Here is a 20,925-nt window from a genome sequence, read left to right on the forward strand (position 1 = left end):
GGAAAGGTAAAACGAAGAGGAGCGGAAAACGAGAAGAGAAAAAGAGAGAGAGAGAGAGACATTGGATTAAAATGGGAAACTACAAACTAGCTGGACCGGTGTTGTTGCATACAGCGTTGCCACGCCACGCAATGGACGACCATGGCGAGGGGGGGGGGAGGAGGAGGAGGAGGAGGATATTTTAACAGAATTATGAACATAAACTTTACCAATTTGTACAAACACGGCTACTGCAGAACAAAGTGAAAACAAGGCTGGACGTGTCCTCGGCTTGTTCCCCCCACCTCCCCGTCACCTGCATTGTCCACGTACGAACGTAACATATGAGAAGACCACACTAAGTTTTCCCCCAGATCATAAAGGCGAAGGGCGCCTTCTAGGAAATGCTTAAGAAGGGTTCGTTTAGCGGGGTGAGAGGGTTGCACTTACCGGTGAGTCCCAGTGAAACCTGGTGACAGCAGCTGTCTTTTTAAATATACAGATTCTAACAGTACTGCTTTCCATGCAAACCATCAGCAGAAATTTCAAATTACCTAAGCAGAACTGAGGGGTTTTGCAAGCTATCCTGAAATAAATTACTCTCATATTAGCATGCACGTTACAACATAACGAGTAAACGAATCAGTAACAGAAGTCAATTACGCTTATGTTCGCCTTACGACAGTAAAATACATTTTTAATAAGAAATGGGAATTATAAAATGACTGGAAATACTGTTGTTTCTGTGAATGGTCTAACGGCTGTTAACAGGATGCTGCGTTGTCTTCCACATAAAGAAACTTATTAACATGTACTTTACAAAGTCTGTTTTAGCACGCAACAATTTACCAACAATCGCCTCGCAAACTAGGTGTCGCATGATTCGCAAATGTAGAATAAACATAGGTTTCGTGGCGACTAAATAACAATTGAGTCTTCACGGGCGCAACAAAAAATCAGCGTTTCCAGATATTATCACTTTTTTTAACTTAATTTGTGTTGCTAAATGGTGAAAATACGTCAAAACATCATCCAAACCTAACGGACCTAACAATGATCATCATTTTACATATACGTATCATGCAAAGCCTTGTGTGTGAATGAAAACAAAGCAAACAATAATATTAAAACACTTTTCGACAAATAAATTCCTGTCAAGGGCGTTAATGTACCCAGTGCTTTGATCCATTTCAATAACTTGTGGGGGGGGGGGAGATTCCGAATTTTTTTGAGCGCTAAAATGCCGCTTCCAGACCAAGGGCAACGTTATGACGTCATAGTGAGTGAGCGAACACGTGGTCAGCAACAGAAAAGCACGCAGAGAGCAAACTGGGAACGGGTAAAATCAACTGCTTTTAAACTTCAACAGATTTTAAAAAAACAAATATCGGGCAGGTTTGAGACCTGCATTTCTGAGACAAGACGGCTCAAACACACACATGCAGCACGACTTACCTTAGGCGTGTCCGCCGCCTGGACATGACTCTCCGAATGCCGGCGATGTTTGCTTGGTGAAACAGACTGCCGTTTCGGTGGTTTTTCGACGCTAGAAATCGCACTAGCAGACGTTGGCCGGGCCACGGACCGGAACAAGCGTCCTTCTTGACAAACAAGTCCACGAGCAACGGCACGTTTCGCGGAGATCCGTAACAACGATCTAAAATCAACATCCCCGGAGGCAAGATTCACCGCATGAGATTGCCGTATGTATTTCTCGATACTTTTTAAAGTCGATCCGTCTCTTTTACCTAACTCGCGAGTTGCTTTCGCGATCACTTTTGACAGATCCGTCCCTTTGGAAACGTTCAGCTGCCGACTTTGCAGCCCACCAGGGTCCTTGTACGAACTCTGGCCCTTGTTGAATACTTTAAGCACACTGCCCTCTTTGACAGCCTGCTCTAAATTATCGGCAATCACATCCTCGTTGAAACTGTGATGCTGACGGATCGCATTGCAAATTCTTTCCACAGACGGTCTCTGCTTCTGACTCCGGATCTTGCGAATGGCTTCCAAGATCCATGTGGTCCACGTTGCATGGCTCACCGGTTCTTGATCTCTCATGATCACGACTACTTCTATTCGCTGGAAATAATAGTAAAATTACGTCACTGTGTTGCTCACATTTCCTATCCACCGTTCAAAAACATCACTGCACTATACACGTTCACATATTTTCCCCTCATTCTGTGACAGGCTCCGGGCGGGAACACATGACAACGGAGTCCCGCCTTTCGCCTCGTCCCGTTCTTCTTTCACTTAACCTTAATGAAGGCAACAAACAAGCATCTGAAAAGGAAAAAATACAATGCATTTTAGAAATCAATAATAAAATAAAATCACACCTGCATTAATTAAAAAATTCAACGATCCCAACACAAAAAATAGCTGGACATTCTGTACCTGCAACCAAAATAAAATCAGGGCACTGAGAGCGATGTACGTCAACTACTGCATTACTCGTATGTAAAATATGTATAAACACTAAACACAACTGTTGCAATGAGCGTTTCTTTACATATATTTCTCAAAGAAAAATATTTAATATCCATCGCACAAAACAGTGGAACTTAAAAACGCTATTTGCACCACATGTAGATAAAACGTGTCTTTACTGTACAACGTCGTAACTCGACTCAACAACAACGCACAAAGTACCGCGGATCTCCCCGTCCCACTGCCCAGGGAGCGTCAGCATTCTTCGGTATGTCCGCACCCCCTAGCCCGTTCCCCTTAGCCGAGACACAGCTGCCGCGACCACATTTAATAACCTCAATTTTACAGAAAATAACAACAAATACACAACACTACACTCCATAGCGCGATTAAGTAGAGTTTTAACATTAATATCATAACCAAGCGACATCGATTGCATCACTCATACGCAACCATTTTGAAATTCATAAGAAGCTCGTATAATAACCAATGTCCAAATTCCCGTCGGGCAGCCATCTTGGGCGGTTTTACAGATTCTAAATTCAGGTCAATTCTTTCACTGTAGAACCAAGGCAGCAACGTCACAGAACATCAATATCAATCACTAGACATTGGCGATACCCGATGTGACATATCGAATGCTGACGACACAGCTATCAATTATATAAATGCGTCCGAACACAGAGCTTGCACACACACCCGTACGCGCCAACGAAACTGCTCAGTCTACGCTTAGCGTGCATGAAAAAACAAATTTCTCACTTCCCACATCACTCTTGTACTATATCAAGCTTACCTTAAGTGCTGTATCGTTCTCTTACAATATTTACAGGTTTATTAGATTCCACAAACAATGTCTAACAACATTAATTACAGTAATAGACTGAAACACGACAACATATCACCGAATCAACAAAGGTTTACACTTCTGACAAGATGGCTACCGCGCATCCATACAGCAACGTAGCCTATGGCGTAAAGGAGAATCTAAAGTTCGATCTGTGGCGGTAACATCGTTTAAACGTGAACTTCTTCTTCATCTATTCCTCAATATTTTAAATTTAAAGTACTTACATGACCTGCATTATACGTGGTAATTGTGTAATAGTATCCGCAAACAATTATATTACATAACTAAATTCTTATCTCTATTTCCCCAATCATAAGTGGCATAATAAAATCTTTTGGCGGGTGATCAACGACACAAAAATAAACATGGTACGCTTAATTTCATTGGCTTCTAAGGTTTCATTACACATTATCATTGGATAAATTCCTCTAATCGGTGTGAAGTGGCTAGGTATGTGTGTTTGATACAGCCTGTGGGACATAAAAGAATTTTGCCCATTGGTTCAATGTGTTGAAATATGATATGAAATGTTTCATATGCACAGACGAAAGAAAAACAATAACTCATTACCTGATAAATTGAGTGATAAAATTCAAGACCTCAACTCTCCAGACATTATAACGGACCACAACAAACAGCATATAACTTTCAAAATAATATTATCTTTTTTAATAATTGAGAGTTGGTGTATCGACGGCTACAATATATGTTTCATTATGATTGAATAGTACGTCAGTACAAGTCAGACAGGCGTATCACTGACAGTATCAGTCAATGCCAAACAGGGCAGCAACTACGAAAAAAAGAGGTAAATACCTGAACAAAAGATCACTCCTGTACTTCATTATAACCTGCTTAATACACTTGTCCAATTCGAAGTCATAGCACGGACATGCTTTTTTTTAAAGACTACTGCTGACATCTATTAGGCGAACTATAAACCGCTTGCATCGTCACTTTTACCAAGAAGTACAGCCTGTACTTATTAATACATGCCACGTTTGAAGACTCCATGTTGTCTAATATACAGAAGCCCCATTTCTACATAGCAAGTATATACATCTAAGCAGGGCAGCGATTTCATAAATTCTGTTTGTTATTACTGCTAGTGGAAATGTCTCTGTAGAATGTGCATCTAACTGGTCCTTTGCATGCAGAGCAATGGTGGAATCCATTCATTTTTTACCTTGGCACTATACGACGCGAGTGATCAGCTTTATTCGTTATCAATTTTATACCAGCCGAGAAAATCTCCTGTACTCTTTGGTAGAGAGGATCTGGACACAACAGTTTAAGTAAAATGAAGTTCCATTTTAATATTATCGTCACAAGTTGTCTGTTTGTTTGACTTCAAACGAAATCATTCCTCAGCTCAATTGTAGAAATGCTTAGTTATGTCATAACGATAAACCCCCCCCCCCCCTTCCCAGTTTCGTAATATTAGACTCGTCTCCACGGCAACAAATGCTGATCAACACTGTCTTGTCGAGTGTGCTCGACCTAACGGGGTGTGTGTACATTTTACTGCGAATCTTAATCCTGTCTTGTTTAGTCTATCCCATTTTGACTAGCCTATCAGCGGTCTTAAAAATGTAACATGTAGTAGCAGGAAGCACATATAAACAGAGCTCAAGAAATACAAGCAAATTTCACCAGCCGCTCCAGAAGACTCTCGCTTGTAATGTAACAACAATCTGCTTTAAAAATGTTAAATTAGGTCAATGCCACTCGCCTTTGATAATTTGTTTCAGTGAAAATAAATATTTACGTTACCACAGGTACGTCAACAGTATAATTTTATATTGTTGGCATAATTTTAAACAGTGCATTCATCCGGTTATCTAAATTAAACTATATGCAATTTAATAACAAATAATACAAATTTAGATTAAGTTAAAATTAAATGTGTACTTTTGACTTCCCGCCATTCTTGATGAACAATGTACTAGTTACATTCCACTGATTTTTAAACTTGCAGTGCTTGAAAGAGGAATCTGAACAGGGTTTAAAATGCAAATACAAATTGGTGGTAATGATAGGGACAGTCTCCTAGAATAAAAAAAAAAGTTTGTCAGAAGTGGGATTCGAACCCACGCCCACAGAAGTGGACTGCGACCTGAACGCAGCGCCTTAGACCGCTCGGCCATCCTGACATGTAAACATATTGTCGCAAAGGTAAAACTTCAATGCATTACCATAAGAGTCCTATTTCTTCTTTTATTGGGATACTTTTTGTCCCGTTAATAAACATAAATTAAACGCATTGGAAAATAAAATATAACCTCCCTATTGATGTAGAAACTTTTCTAACACGCTTTGCTTACGAATCTCGCACACAGCAATCTGTTGTTAAAATGTTTTCCTATGACATTCCAACGTGATTAAGAGACCCATGCTCTTAATTTATACTAAAAAATATATATAAAAATATTCCCGGGATTGTTTCAAGAGAAACATTTTGTAATTATCATTTTCTCTACGACACTCCGTGCCTAGTTTCCGAAACAAAAGAAGAAGAGTTGTTTTTTCAATAGAAATATATTTTATCTCTGTCATGTTCTCCTACTGTGCACCGTTTGGAAGAAAAATGGTGAGACCAACATTGTTAGAAGAATATATGAAATAGATGACGCTAGAAATAAATGCATTTTTATCGCAAGACTTTTAAGAGAACAGACATACGACAGTGGAGAACAAAATGTAGACGGAAGAATTATATTCAAATCGAAACTTGCTAAAATGCGGTGAGAATATGAATCTACTTCATGATATAGCGTCCAAAGACTTCTATAACTTACAGTGTTTAATTAGAAGCAACATAATTTACGTTTGTGATAATTTCGCTTCTATCCTTCGAGGACTTCCGTGCCTCCACATGAGACCTTTGTCTCCTTTACAAAACTCGAAAGTAGCTATGTCCTTTCCTTCTTCGAACATAAACATTGTCTGTAAATCTTTCTGGTCACGTTCAATATTTCTTTCCAGCCTTATTTGAGTTCAGAAAAACTGAGCAGTCAATTCCCTTGGCAAAATTTTGTTGCGTGCGGGAGGGGGAGTTGAAGAGAGTTTGATCGTTGTCTGTCGTCGTACTGAATGCCAATACGTCCGAGGGAAACTTCTGCCCGGAAGAGATCTGGCTCCAGAGACTCTAGAAATTCAATAACGTCCCTACGATGTAACAAGCGGTAGATCGGTACACAAATAAGATTCTGTCTTCGTCAGTCTGTGGGGCAAAATTCTCAAACATCACAGAAATAAGCGAACTATTTGGCATTAAAACATTTTATCCTCGCCATATCAACTAAGAATATTATTTAGGAAATAACATATTAAAGGATATGCCTGTCGTCTGGGTTCAGGATAATAAAACACTCTGATGATGTAGGCAGTGAGATCCTCTGAAACGCAGGGCAGTATCTTCAGACTACATTGTCCTACATCGAAGGGACACAGTGCCTCCATCTTCAAGTCGAGGAACAGACAATCCTGACACGACTTTCAGGCACATAAGAGGATGAAATCTTAAATCCCCTACACCTCTCTCTACTCATCATTCACAGTCATATTACCACGTCTCATTCGGTGCTCTGTATCTTTAACAGTTGATATGGCGTAATAAATTAGCATAAAGACCATCGAAACAGTCAGCCGTTGTTCTTCAATGGTTTACGAACGAGAATGGTGTAGAATATGCAATTAGAAATTTTAGGTGACAACGCAGCGCAAAATCCTAGAAAACAATCATTTTAACATTCTTAAATTAAGACCTTCCTGAACAAAGAACTATATAAGACATTATAATTCCCCGATTTCACTCGAAACTTATAAGAGTACGGCTTAAAATGCATAAAAAAGTTTAAAAATCCCACGTTAGGTTAGGTTAGGTTACACTCACTCAGACCATTTACGAGAATCGGCGAAACTTGTCTTAAAGTGGGCACCAAATATTCTTTCAAACTCTGACCCCCCCCCCCCCCCACAAGATTTTCAAGCTTGCCGCAAATTTTTATAATAAATTGTACATTCGCACGTCATAAAAAAGGGGACAATTTCTTATCTTTTGTAATTAAAACTTGTAATACAAAAACACATTGGTTCATCATCCATAGTTTCTTTTGACAAATCAGAGCGTTTCGCGATAAAAAAAAAGTTGAGGAACGCTGCTTACTGGCCAATCAGCGAACGCAGTGCGCTCGCCGGACCTGCACTGTTTTTGTCGTGCAATTAATTACTTTTCCACTGACTAATTATTGCCATTACATTATATACTAAGCCTCCGAGCACACGGCTCACTAAATCAATAGGAACGAACGTCACAGAGCAGGTCAGTTTATGTTTTGACGTCATATTTACTGTTCATTTTCAAGCGACGATTGATTGACGGTAGGTTAGGTTAATGACGCACGTGGGAGGGTGTATATTATTATTGTAGGGCATCTTTAAGAGGAGTGACCAATTGGGGGATTTAGGAGCGGACAGGAGGATAATATTAAAAAGAATCTTTAAGAAACGGGTGGAGAGGTGTGAAGGGAAAGTAGACAATAAATCTTTTCTAAATGTGACGAAGTTTCGTGCATGGGGGGATATATAAATGAATGGAGAATTTTGGTCGGAATTCCTTAAAGGGAGAGATAATCTGAGGCGAACACAGATTGTGGTATTTCGGAGAATACTTGGTTCTCAGAAGGGTTATGACAGGGACTGCAGAAAACTCCATAATGAGAAAGTTTTTTTTTACATTTTATCAGTTATTATGAAGAATATAAAATCATAAGAGATAAAATGGGCAGTCTGAAGGGATGAGACCACTCCGAAATAAAGTAAAACGTAAATACATAATCACTACACATTCGCTGCGCACACATGACTCGATGGCCACAGCCTCGTTTGTGATACCGAGGTGTTGTGTGTTAAGGTGGTCGTTGTACATTGTTTTATCACAGCCCAGAACCGAACGGGATTTTCGCGAATTCTTATACGCAAAGGGACAGGAGAGGATGAGATTTTCATCCACGAAAAGTGAGTGGCATATTCACACCCCATCCTCACTACCCCCGTGTCTTCCGCGTCAGGATAAAGTGGTGTTTTGTGTCGCGGGGCTGAAACGGAGAATGTGGGGGGGGGGGGGGGACTACAGTCTGTTCTGCGGAACTTCTATTTTAAATTATTTGGCTGGTCAATCCAGTGTTTATCACCCGGCGATCGGCAAATCGCTGACGGTACGCGTATTGATTTACAACAGTCCGTTTTACCACAAGTGAGGGGGAGATTGTACTACTTTTTTTTTAATAGAGTCCGACGACAGGTCCATATGAACAGGATCCTTCCATCCCTTTCTCGGACTGGGACCTGTTCATATACGTTCTTGGCAGATGATCCAGAAGTGGTTTGCCATTGCCTTCTTCTGTGTGTGAATGGAGTAATTGTTGGGATGCCACGGAGAAACCGGGGAAGAAGCCCCCGGAGGAAAACTCCGTGTTGCCTAGACCACGGCCTTGCCCAACCGCCGGGAATCGAACCCGAAACCCCAGGATTACAAGGCCAGCGTTCTAACCGCTAGACCACCGTCTGTACTACTTTATAACAATCTTTTTTGTTTCCTTTCATGACTGCATATTGAATATTGCCAGCCCCCATTTTCTGCATGTAATGTGTGAGGCAGATTTGATTAACATAACAGAATTTTGGCCTCCTCAGAAATAAAAAGCTACTTCAATACAACAGAGGCCCACATACAAAATTACATCGCAGATACCAGTATTGAAGCCTGCAAGTGAAACTACACACGGAGACCTTTCCTTGGAAGACCACTAGTTCACTCGGCCTTAAAAATAACGATAATATTGCTTAAGCATCAAATAGGATTCGATAGTGAGGTTATGTGTGGCAATTATGAAGGATGTGAAAGTTTGTTCCATGGAGGGGCTGAGAAAAACAATGATACATCTTAGAATTACTGATATCCGTGCCGAGATTCGAAGCAGGGGTCGCTTGCATAGGAAACAGAATTGTCCAGTGTGATCTGGAAATCTAAAATCTTTGGAAACAGCTCTTACGCAACCATTGCAAATTGGCAACACAGCATACGGGCATTATAAATACATCATAAAGTCACTTAAACTCGTGAATAATTTCTGAATTTATGTGTGGGGGCGTTAGTGGCCTCATTTAACCCAAACACCCCCACAGACAGGAGATTTTCCAAATGTGTTTGGTGTGAGGTTATTGATCCATGAGGGGGATCTCCTCACTTAATCGTGAGAGGTATGTCCAGAGCTTTGCAGTAATGCTTTAAACAAACCGGATTGCATAACCAGAAGAAAGATAATGTGTGACACTGAATTATACAACTGTAAAGTGATTGAGCATTGCATATTTCAGATAAATGGCGAAGTGGAGGTACAACTCCACACATTCCTAGCCTCGCGTACTGGTTTCTTTAACCCCGAGGAAAGAACCTCGTTATCCACTGGATGTAAGTCTGGACATTTTGGTTCAGAGAAAAATCATGAACTACTGGGAATCGAAACCCGGTCGTTCGTAACGTTCCTCGATTCCAAATTTTGAATAAGTGGTAGACCAGGTTGAGGTGCGTATGTTTTTTTTCTCCCCTAAGGAGATTCTTTGAATAAAAGAGTGGCAGATGTGAGTGAACACACTGTAGTTACACTCCCTTCGTTTCTTGTGTTCTTGGTGCTGAATCTTTGAATCCCTTGAAACTTTCTGCTAGGAGCATTTGTAACGCAAAACCGAACACATATCGAATTTTTTTTTTAAAAAAAAGTCATCGCCTATGACAAAACTCGAAGATACAACGCCGCTGATACCAGACCCCGCCACTGGACACGATCCTGAGCAGTTCCATCCAACCTCCCTCCTCCTAGCCTAACAACCCTTTTCCTCCCAAACGTCTGCATCTAAAATCACGCATACTTTTTTTCCCATTTCACCAATGATGTCCCTTCCGACCAATTCTAGTTTCTTTAATCACCTCATTAAATTTGTCGAATATTACAAATTATGAAAATTTCCCCCATCCATCACAGCCACTCGAGAATGTGAACCAGGGAGACGGCTTAGCTCGCGGGTAACTGACCAGTGTTTTGAGGATCAATATCTCTCTCTCTCCAATCCAACAGCCAGTGCATGACGTAAAATAAACGACCCTTCCACTCAGACCAGACAATACAAACGGCCAGTACGGACATGGAATAATACATAATAATATTGTTCGCCCTACAAATCGATCATAACAACCCGCCTCCTCCCTCCCACAATCTTCCATGCAGCTAACCTCTCGCCACCTTCCACTGCATTAAACGTAACCGAAAACATCCCCATGTCTACACACGTCATAAATATCCCGATCGTGGAGGCAAGGCTCCACGCATTCTAAGATTTCGGTTGCTTTACCCCCTCTTACGTGATTTTCAGTTTGAGGAATAATGATGGAATAAAGGCGATTAGTCTGCAGGTAAGGATAAATTGACATCAGATGATTATACGAAGTAATGACTTTGATAATCAGCAGATAGAAAAAAAAATGTTAAAGTATGATAAGCTTATCAGTCTCCACGGAGACCATGTAGAAAAACACTACACATGGCACAGTGACGTCATAATTCAGACTCATAAAATGATACAACACATACTTACCTTGTACTCACTTTCTGATCATCACCAATGTCTTTTGAACCAAGTGCAAAACAGATCAAACACGAAATCAATCATGAATTGGGTGGAGGGAGGAATAATAAACATTAGATTTCACTGGTACCTGCTATTTCTTCAAATCTGAAAGTTATCATGTGCAAAATCATACACTTGTCACCTGTCCTTGAAACACTGGTGACTTAAGACCAACAAAAGTGAAACACTAGTTTTCGGAGGGGAACTTACCTGCCCCATCGAAACTTCATACCCCATCACATGACCCAGCTCTCACTTAAAATTACACAAAATTGCTGAAGGTAAGGGGTGGACTTTTTGGTTTATATCTTTAACCTAGCTCAACTTCAGTCAGAGGGTTTATAGATGCCGCACTCTCTAGATCTCAACGCCAAGGGAAGATGATATTTAGCGTCACACTCTGGCGTCGGTCTAGACACGTAGGTAACGAAAAAAAATTATCGTCTCTGCTGGGAATCGAAGCCTGGCTTTCCAGCTCATACTCAGTCACATTAACGCGTTATCCTGGTTCATGTAATGTGTATATTTTAGGATAAAATTAATCACAGACGGTTCAAACGTCAGGATTAAATGAAACAACGTGTACACAGTAACAAAAATATCATATGATAAAACATTTGCAAACAATATCTTATTTAAAAACCATTATGAATCTAATGGAGAAATAATACATAATATATATATATATATATATATACATATTCTATTGTTAGATTTCTGTACCATCATTAGAACAAAAAAATATCTCTAGTGCCATATTTACTTTCGTAATTGTCACCACTTATTTTATTCGGTTGAAAGAGTGAATGGTCCGTAGGAATGAGGAACACAAATGACTAGCAGAAAAATTGATAATTTAATATGTTTAAATTCTGTACTGGAATATTTGTTGAACTGTAGAATTATACCAGAGTTAAACTGAGCACGATCTCACCACTTTTCCGGTTGCAGATTATGCTAAGAATTTTTGATTTCAAATTTATTGTACGAGATATTATACTGCTGTTCAATTGAAACCCGTTAGAAGTACTTCTAGTCGTAGATGACGATGTGGCCTTGTGCACACACACACACACCAGCGGTCAAAGAGATGTGCATCAGAGCTAACGGGAACATCATGATAAAGTTAAATTTCAGCTATCCAGATATACAGAGTGGGTGGGAAGTAAGTAGGCATTCCCATTTAAAAACGTACATGTAAAAATTATTTTCATTATCTTTGCATTGGAAATATAGAGGTTATAACAATTTCTCAATGCCTACTTCCCAACCCCCCTGTAGAATCTGTCCAAAAAGGAACAATGAGTTGTCAATGCACCGCTGCTTCCGATTTGTATCTACGTCTCGTAAGTGGTTTCGTTCCGAGTAACTTCCAATCGAATCTGAACTACGTAATGTATTTTCAATTAATTTCTTGTTTCCTCCATGCATGCTACATGCTCTATCCACTGTCCCCTTAATTAAATCTAACAATATCAGGGGTCAGTAAAATCTGCACAGTGTCTCAGATTATTTTTCTCAATTTATACATTTCAGGATTCTTTTACAAATGTTGACGGACGCTGGAATATGGCAATAATATAAGCAAATATGGGATAATTTTCAGTTCTTGACCACCCTGTATTTTATGCTGCATCACAGAGAGAACCTTCTGTTCTGAGATGGTACAGAATATTATAATAACGATCTTACTGTAGCCCATAAAAACCACGATAAATCTTAGGTGGTAAAAAACAGTATTAACACTATTAGCGTGCAAACTGTGGCGACAAATATACCAGCGACTGTTATGCATTTTGGTAAAAACACATTCAAAAACTGTAAACAGCTTCTTCTCACAATATCAATCACAAATTCATTGCCAATAAACATCAGCCACATTCAAACTTTTGCCAATCGACCGCCGTTTCTCCATTACACGATTAATATCCCATATTGATGTTTAATGTTTCACTATTCCTGTATCACAATAATTAAGTACAATGTACTGCATTAGCAAATTGCCATTCTAAGCGACATTACTTTTTTTTCATGGCAATGAAAATATATAGACGACAGCCTTCCGTGATTTTGCACCACATAGACTTGACGTTGACCAACATTTCAGAGGTCTTTATTACCAGGGAAATTGCAGTAGATGCCTCAGAAAAACTGGTCGACTTTTACAAGACTTCACAGTACAATATCCCAAAAGGCTACCATCTTCATACATGCCGTTATTTTCGGGCAGTCGCGAGGGGTCCGTCGGATATCAGCTCGGATGTCCAAATCACATGGTATTTGTATTTTATATGGGCACATTAAATAAGAAAGAAATAAGAGTATTAAGCCAGATATAATCTTAGAAACTCTAATGTTAGAATCTTAAACACATCACAAGATATTAGTTCAATTTAGTAAGGATTTTCAATCTGCTCGAGTGTTTAAGGTGGAAGAATTTTCAATTGGGATGTGCAAATTCTGTAACACGAATAAACTTAAAATTTTTATTGGTTGAAAAAAAAGTCACATTTGAGACTCGACTGGATTGGCATCCTTAACAGATGTAAGCCTCTAAATGCAAATTATTGAAGATACACGCCAGTTGGTCATGCCTCTCTGCACATCTAAGGAACAGAAAGTAATTTTGTTCATCACAAACCCAACATAAGTGCTCCCCAATTTAGGCTGCAACCTCACAGTGCGAAACTGAAAATTCAACAAAGCTATGTCTTGGCATAATATATATATTTTTTTTTTTTTTTTGGGGGGGGGGGGGGACTGTTACATTAATAATATCAATACTTGGCATGGGGTATTTAAATCGGTAACGAGTACCATACTTTCATATTGAACCTTGGACTACCTAAGCAATCTATAATTCTTATTTTGAAGAAAGCTATATTGTACCAAAAATACTATAAATATGTCTGTCTAAAATTATGTAACCTAAAATGCATAAACATAACCCAAAAAAAAAAAAAATTGTACAAATATATCAGCACATTTTATAAAAGACCGTCAGAACCGCAACAGGAAGTTATATTTTTCCCTCACATTTTGTTTGGCACACAAACTATTACACATTCTAAACAAAGTTTAAAGTCTGTACTTGCTTCGAGACGCACGTCACGGATAAAATAAAAATAATAATAAAAAAGCATTCACACCAAGTCGAGTTCCATATACTATTTTGATACAGTAGTGTGTTCTTGTTACCAAATTAAAAAACCAACTTTCTGAATGCCCTTGGCGGCAATAACATGCTCAAACTCAGTTAGTCTAGGTGATTTGGGTATATTACCAGTTTGTTTAAAATTTGGTTCAACTTGAAACCAGTTTACACATCCCCAGTTTCGAAACAAGTTTGGCAAAAATTCTTCCTAACCCAGATCATCTCCAAATCATAAATGTAAGTACAATTATCTCGGCAAGTAGACGGAAATCACGTTTCAGAATATGATTTCAGATCATCTTAATAAATGTAATGTCAAGAAGAGGAAAGAATTAACATAGGCTTCTGTGGTGACAGAATGGAAATATAAAAGAAATGGAGGAAAAGAAAAACAGACGGAAGAAACGGTTGACCGAAGAAAGTCCGGAAAGAAAGTTGCAAAAGAGTAAAGAAACCAAGTGTAGACACTTCTTACTTTACAGACCTTTCCAAATGTTTTGAAATGTCTTTACGCTGAGATAAACAGAATCCGTGCAAACATGGCAAAACGACACGGCATTCATCGGCGAGCACGATACCCATTTCCAACACACTTTAAACATCGATCTGCATTATCTTTTACCAGGGCAATACAAATCATACGGCCCACCTTGAACATTACGCTATAATGCGTAACGTCCATCGGATTAACATGTGAATAAAATAATAAAGGAGACAGGATGAAACAGGTTCATGTCTTCCTGAACTATGAGCTTAAGTCTGAGCCCGTGAATTTCTCTCCAAACAAGGCACCGACTGACGCGATATACCCGACTACTCCAAGAATGTGGGTGGGCCGTCAAAAGTACAGCCAGAGCGCTGGATGATCTCCGTGGCAGTCCAGATCCCGCATCGGATGCAAGTCTCTAAAGGCTTGCCCATTACAAGCTGTGCTAAAAACCCTGAAAATACAGAATTTTCTGTGTAACAGGGATGAGTAACGATAAGGTATTTGGGTTTGGCAGAAACAAAATCAAACAGAAGCTATCGGACATTCGACGTCATGAGTAATAAACTTCATGCATTGACTGGCAGTCATTTAAGACCACTTTAAATCTTCATTCGTAATGTTAGCGTTTTAGGCTGTAAAACCATTTGAGCTTGTAGGCTGATACAAATGTTTCAGAGGAACGCCCAGTACACCAACATTGACATCTTCACTGATGCAAAGTCTCAACTTTCTCTGCTAGTAAACCAACATAATGACATAACAAGGCAGATAATACTGTCCGTGCCACAATCTGACTAGTCTTTAATGAATACAACTCTTATTATATTTACCTCGATATAAGACGCTATTCTACTTCAGTATTCTCTGCTTTCAATGAATCCAATCCACAAACCCCTCCCTATCTCCATATCTTCCCACCTACATCTAGGTTTTCCAAGCAGTCTCTTCCTTAAACCATACCTAACACCCATTTTAATATTATTATCCTCTTCTGCCCAAGTCTTTGAGTGGTCTCTTTCCCTTGAGGTTTACAAACAGCAATTTTATAAGCATTTCCCTCACTTCCCTTATAATTAATCATGATTTAATTACCCTAAAACTATCAGTTACAGAGTAAACATTCCACAATATGTAACTTTTTTAAAAGGTAAAACAACTATACGAAATATTTTATTTTTAAAAATTACTGTTTCTTATCTCGGCCACGACGCCCAACATGACTTCCCACCTCAAAAATTTTACACAGTAAAGTCACATGCTATGGCCTGAATAATCAAAGTTTCATTTCCAACAGGAATGGAGTAATTCTGTTCACTGCCACACAAACAACAGCCCCACAAAGAATAACACCCAATGACTTCAGTTACATCGTTATCTAAGGCTAAAAGCAACCATAGTCAAAAACCACAATCTAGCGTCAAAGTTTCTTTCCTTGTAGACTCACCCCCAACAAAGGCATCTCCAGCTCCATTGGTGTCTACAACTTTTTCTGGTGGCAATCTGATGGCTGGAAATTCATTTACTATACCATCTGAAACAAGTATTTGATAGCACAGAGCAAAGTTAATTTAAATTAAAATGGGTAGGAAGTGTATCACTGGGAACAGACAAGACGTACCTGGACGACGTGTTCTTCAAGTGCCTGAGCACTGCGGGTCCCAACTTTTCGTTGGCTCGATCTATAGACATTCGGTAGGACTCCTTGGACGAGGGATCGGCCCGTCACAAGGCCTCTACCTGTACGCAGAACAGCACAACACAGAAAAACGCGGACAGACATCTATGGCTTCAGTGGGATTCGAACCCACGGTCCCAGCGACCAACCGGCACAAGGCCCACGCCTCAGACCGCGCGGCCACTGCGGACCCTTACAAGAAGTTCTGTGCAGAAAAAATGACAACTAAATTCCTTTCATCTTTCACCATCCATCTGACAAATAAGACAATCTAATGAAGTAACAGCCAAAAAAAGGTCATTGCCTGAATTCTCAACTGAGCTTATAGGAATAAAAGGTAGACAGATTCATTCACGGACCACAGAGCGACACACACAAATGCTACGCAAATTATATGAGATAATAATAAACAATAAATATGTTAAAAGATTTGGAGGGGAGAAAAAAAACTTTTTTAGGATTCACCTGCACAGAATATGCAAAACGAACAGAAACATTCTGTAGATTAGTCAGTAACCCAACTGAGATTCACACCAAGCAACTTTCAAATGCAGGGCTACAGTGTTGCCAATACAATTCTATCAACCTGCTAAGTACAGCAGAAGGAAGAGTCGTTCAAAGTTGTTAAACCAATAGCAGAACAACGATATCAGCCGGCAAGCACATGACGCAATGATGTAATGAAAATAAAAGGGAAAGAAGTTGGAGTAGAAGGTTAAGGGTCACGGCCTTCAACACAATAACAAAAATCTATCTCAACACACAGATAAAGCTTGTAGAATTCGATAAAATAAATAGTTTACGCTGTATGCATTTCTCTCCGACGAACAATAATTTCTTAAACACTGTCATCCAGTCTCAGAAAGCCTTAATGACGATAATATACAACATATATGAACCTTGAAATTCATCTGTAACTTTCAAATATGTGCCCTGTAAAGACATAATTATAAAATCAATTAGTAAATTACATGTCTTATAAAGAAAAAAAAATCTTATATTCGAATTGTGAAATTAATTTCATTTAATTTCCTAAATTCCACGCTCTTTTAGTGATAGAATTCCAAAATTCATCTTGGAGAATTCTTATGAGCACACATCTGCAATACTACAGCTCTTCGACTATTTATTTTGGTAAAAACTAACCTTAACCGTACCATGCAATTAGAATACTTCCATGCAAACTATTCCAGCACTTTGAATTTCAGATTTAAAGGATTCTTCTACCTTTCGCAAGAAGAACCGGATTCTGTCCGTGCGTAATAATCGCAATCCTCGGCCTTTTAAGGTTCTTCTTTGGTAACTGTGTTATTTTCAGAGCTATCTCCATCAGGTCATCTGTTCCGAAGCCTTGTTCATTTGCAAATGCAGTGGCTTCCTATATAGAAGAACGGCGAATTATGCAGAAATAAATAAACGGCAAGATCAGTGCATACGCAGTCTTCGTAGTTACATTACAGAATAAGAATATAACTTATAGCCCAGAAGATCACAACTGACATTAACATTTTACTAACTTCATTACTTTTTAGGCATATATCTTGATAAAATATTACCAAGTGATTATGTAAATATTATATAGATTAACCAAATAAACTGAAATTTATCCCATGAACCATTTTCTTATGTTAAAAATTTAACAATGTCAGACGATAAGACTAAAATGACAGAAATCGATACATTCATTGCTACAACCATGACCAAAGCCGCTATTCGGATCGTGAAGCCAGCCTCCTGGTTATCGAGGGCTGAGAGAGGTTACGACATCCGGAACACTGAAGCTGACCACTACAATACCATAATGGGATTGTGCTAAATCCATGTGCAATTTTACCTTTTATTCGCAAACTGAGATATTTTTAACTTTACCATTACACTTACAGTTTCATTCCCAAATAGGATATCGACATACGGCATGGCTTGCATCATTGGTTCCTTGAAAAACTGAGACAGGAACGGAGCACTGAGATTCATCATGAATGGACAGTCGTGTTTCAGAGCATGGTTTGCCACTTCCATAATGGATGGTGGACTCACCGTCAAGAAAAAACCCTATGGAACCAGACGATCTAATTTAATCACTGAACACAAGGGAGAAATGCAGGGCGTGCCTTTCTGCCGAAGGGCATGAGGGCTTGTATCATAAAAATTAGTTACATACTGAAATGAGTTTATTTTCATCTATGCTGTGTTAATAATAATAAAATCAATGAATGATGTTAAACACACAACAAGTTTACTGCATTCAGAAACTATTCAATACATCTTGTACAGCTGATTTAAAAACGAACTGTGAAGTGATTTTGCAGTGTTTCGTTGTGTATCCATGTGTGGGTTCAAACACCCTTACTGTTCCTTTTGGACTTGCATTTCATATAAAATAATTTCTAATGCATGAACCACAAAGAATAGGACAGAACAAGAAGGCTTTATGCGAGTGCCCAAGAACAAAATTAACAGTAATCTCCATTTATATGGTGCAGTTTTAAAGTTCCAACAGAAGAATGTATATAAATTCCAACTTACAGAGACATAGAAGAATTTTGCACTGTCTATGTACACTTTGTTTTCTGGTTTGTGTATGTGATCTATTGTGAAGCAGTTGGCTGCTGCAAGATTAGCACACAGAGAGCGATGGTTGCCATTACTAGTAACAAGAACTGCACATGTTCCTGAAAACAATCAGTATCCATACTAATCAGCACAAATTAAGACACAAGATCTCTAATATTCTGCAACTTCACATTAAGAGCAACTAACCTGTAGGTTCCTTGTCAGTGTACTGGTATTGCACATTCACTCCCTCACTTCTTGTTTTATCCTCCAGAATCTTGCTGTATTTGTCTCGACCAACACAACCCATAAACACAGTCACATCTGGCTGCTTCAAAATCCACTGAGAAAATGAGAATAATCATAAACAAAATTTTTGCATAACTTGTCAGGTAAAAAAAAAAGAGTCCCTAACGTTTTTGTTATTCACGAATTATGCACTAAATAATGGTCGAAAAGAGAATGCAGTTTGGATCTCACTGCCATAGGATATTACCGTGTTGTTTTGAACCCATGACTCTCGTTCCTGAAAAGGTTTAATCGGTTAGGTTATGTTATGTTAGCTTACAGTACCCATGACTGCACTTTTTCCACATTAACTCTTCATATGGTAAACACTTTGAACATTCGTGAAAACAATTACCTGCGCCACTCTCAAAGTATTTTGTGTTGCTCCGCCTGGAATGTAGTTAACTTTGTACTTCTGAACCATTTCATCGTACAGAGGCTTATGTTTGTCTTCCGCTAAAATAGCATTATTTGGTTTCATATCATACTTGGAGAGAAAATCTTCATCAACATTCGCGGAAATATCAAGCAGTGGATTACCCAATCCTACAACCAATCCAGAACTGACGAAAACAAAGAAAACTTACATTAAAACAATTTGTGTATTCATAACCTAACATACAAACAGCAATCGGATTCCGCAATCAGTGCACCAACCGTTATTAATAGTCTGTTCAGAATGATGGCTACATTTCAATACTCTCTTTTATTTAAAATAAATTAATAAAGTAATTTACCGTACTACTCCCTCCATTGTAAACGTTTTTCGACTACTGAAGGTAATTAAAGTAAGTAACAAAACATATGTTACTGTTTATAATTGAGATTTTATAAGCACACATTGAAGCATCGTGTGCAACGCTATGCAGCCATATTGAAAAGAAGGGGATAATTTATGGATACTTTCTGTTTCCGAAGTTATAATCCCTGCTGGATTTAGCGTGGCTCAGTGCTTCCCTCTGCAGGGCGTAAAGAAAATCTATGGTACTAGTATTAGGAACGAGATGTCAGAAAGTCATTGTCTCGACCTGCCACCTTCACAAAATCTTTGCATTACTTCACACTCCTTCCTATCAGGCACATTTATTACAATTGTAAGAGTTATTTATTAATAACCACTTTTGAAATATACATACGATTATGCAACTCTTTGTAAGATGGTCACTTGGAGTAAAGCTATTCTGTATCCGAGCAAAAAATTATTCAAAATACTTTCCAATCTTGGTCACCTCTGGTTTTGGGCCAATACCTCCACAAAATTTTATAGACTCTACTCAAATATGGTAATAACTGGTGGATATACAGTTTCTCATGGACTCTGGTTTATTCATGTAATAGAAATATCAGATTCAATGTTTATGTAATGGAGTGGCATCTTACATTAATTTTTCCAAAGAATTCAACCCTGAAAATTTTTAACAATTCTGTGTGAATCTCAATCACTCTGAGCAAAGCTATTTACAATATCAACAACTCAATTACTTGGCTATTTCTTGTGTACAGTGAAAACATATTTTAGGGGGTTAAAAAGTGATTCAATCTTCTAAAATACACATACATCAAAATAGGGTTCAAACATTAGCATTAAAAAAATTCAATACAAAACACTCAAATGTATGGCTTTACAGAAATTAGAAATATGTTACACCATGTACAGAGCAAGACATTTGTTTCAATTAAACTTTGCCCAGAAGATAAACTGCTGATTATATGTGCATGACTTTCATTTACATAAATGCAGACATATCTGAACTTCAACACCTTCCCAAGCATTATTTGGGGGGGGGGGGGGGGGGCTGATTTATTTTGGGAGG

The 20,925-nt window shown here is 38.7% G+C and overlaps 2 protein-coding genes and 1 non-coding gene across 8 annotated transcripts in view; all 3 read right to left on the bottom strand.

Annotated features, from left to right (window-relative positions):
- enok (histone acetyltransferase enoki mushroom) overlaps positions 1-4,156 on the bottom strand; it is a 68,000-nt gene extending 63,844 nt beyond the window's left edge. For 3 of the 5 annotated variants that reach the window (XM_087359118.1, XM_087359119.1, XM_087359114.1), the window contains exons 1-2: positions 3,209-3,357; positions 1,435-2,265 (exon numbers count right to left, since the gene is read on the bottom strand). In XM_087359118.1, the coding sequence (XP_087215244.1) occupies positions 1,435-2,040 (606 nt within the window). In that variant the 5' untranslated portion in view covers positions 2,041-2,265; positions 3,209-3,357. Of the gene's footprint in view, positions 1-1,434; positions 2,266-2,379; positions 3,142-3,208; positions 3,358-4,078 lie in introns of those variants that run through there. The other 2 variants (XM_087359116.1, XM_087359115.1) reach the window with 2 other exon arrangements.
- A 1,175-nt stretch (positions 4,157-5,331) lies between these two features.
- On the bottom strand, positions 5,332-5,415 carry TRNAL-CAG (transfer RNA leucine (anticodon CAG)). Its single transcript has one exon. It is a non-coding gene; the product is annotated as a tRNA-Leu (tRNA).
- Positions 5,416-11,536: 6,121 nt separating this feature from the next.
- Positions 11,537-20,001, bottom strand: Adk2 (Adenosine kinase 2). Of its 2 annotated transcripts, none has more exons than XM_087358372.1 (8): positions 19,849-20,001; positions 19,467-19,674; positions 19,031-19,166; positions 18,797-18,942; positions 18,152-18,322; positions 17,498-17,648; positions 16,040-16,126; positions 11,537-15,046 (listed from the first exon to the last, which is right to left on the bottom strand). In XM_087358372.1, the coding sequence occupies exons 1-8, from the start codon at positions 19,863-19,865 to the stop codon at positions 14,919-14,921; spliced, it is 1,044 nt and encodes a 347-aa protein (XP_087214498.1). In that variant the 5' UTR covers positions 19,866-20,001; the 3' UTR covers positions 11,537-14,918. The 2 variants fall into 2 exon arrangements, with proteins under 2 accessions (XP_087214498.1, XP_087214499.1); XM_087358373.1 differs by lacking the exon at positions 19,849-20,001 and adding an exon at positions 19,769-19,788.
- Between the last annotated feature and the right edge of the window lie 924 nt (positions 20,002-20,925).

Source organism: Zootermopsis nevadensis, unplaced genomic scaffold (assembly GCF_977971745.1).
Source record: "Zootermopsis nevadensis isolate Lab colony 2312 unplaced genomic scaffold, Znev_1.0 Znev_ptg000030l, whole genome shotgun sequence".
In the NCBI taxonomy this organism is placed as follows: domain Eukaryota; kingdom Metazoa; phylum Arthropoda; class Insecta; order Blattodea; family Termopsidae; genus Zootermopsis; species Zootermopsis nevadensis.

Excerpts from the sequence above, each read along its gene's own strand:
- Adk2 (XM_087358372.1), bottom strand. Across the intron at positions 18,323-18,796 it reads CAAAATTCTTCTATGTCTCT|GGTTTTTTCTTGACGGTGAG; the intron begins GTAAGTTGGAAT and ends CTGGTTCCATAG. Across the intron at positions 17,649-18,151 it reads TCCTATTTGGGAATGAAACT|GAAGCCACTGCATTTGCAAA; the intron begins GTAAGTGTAATG and ends TCTTCTATATAG.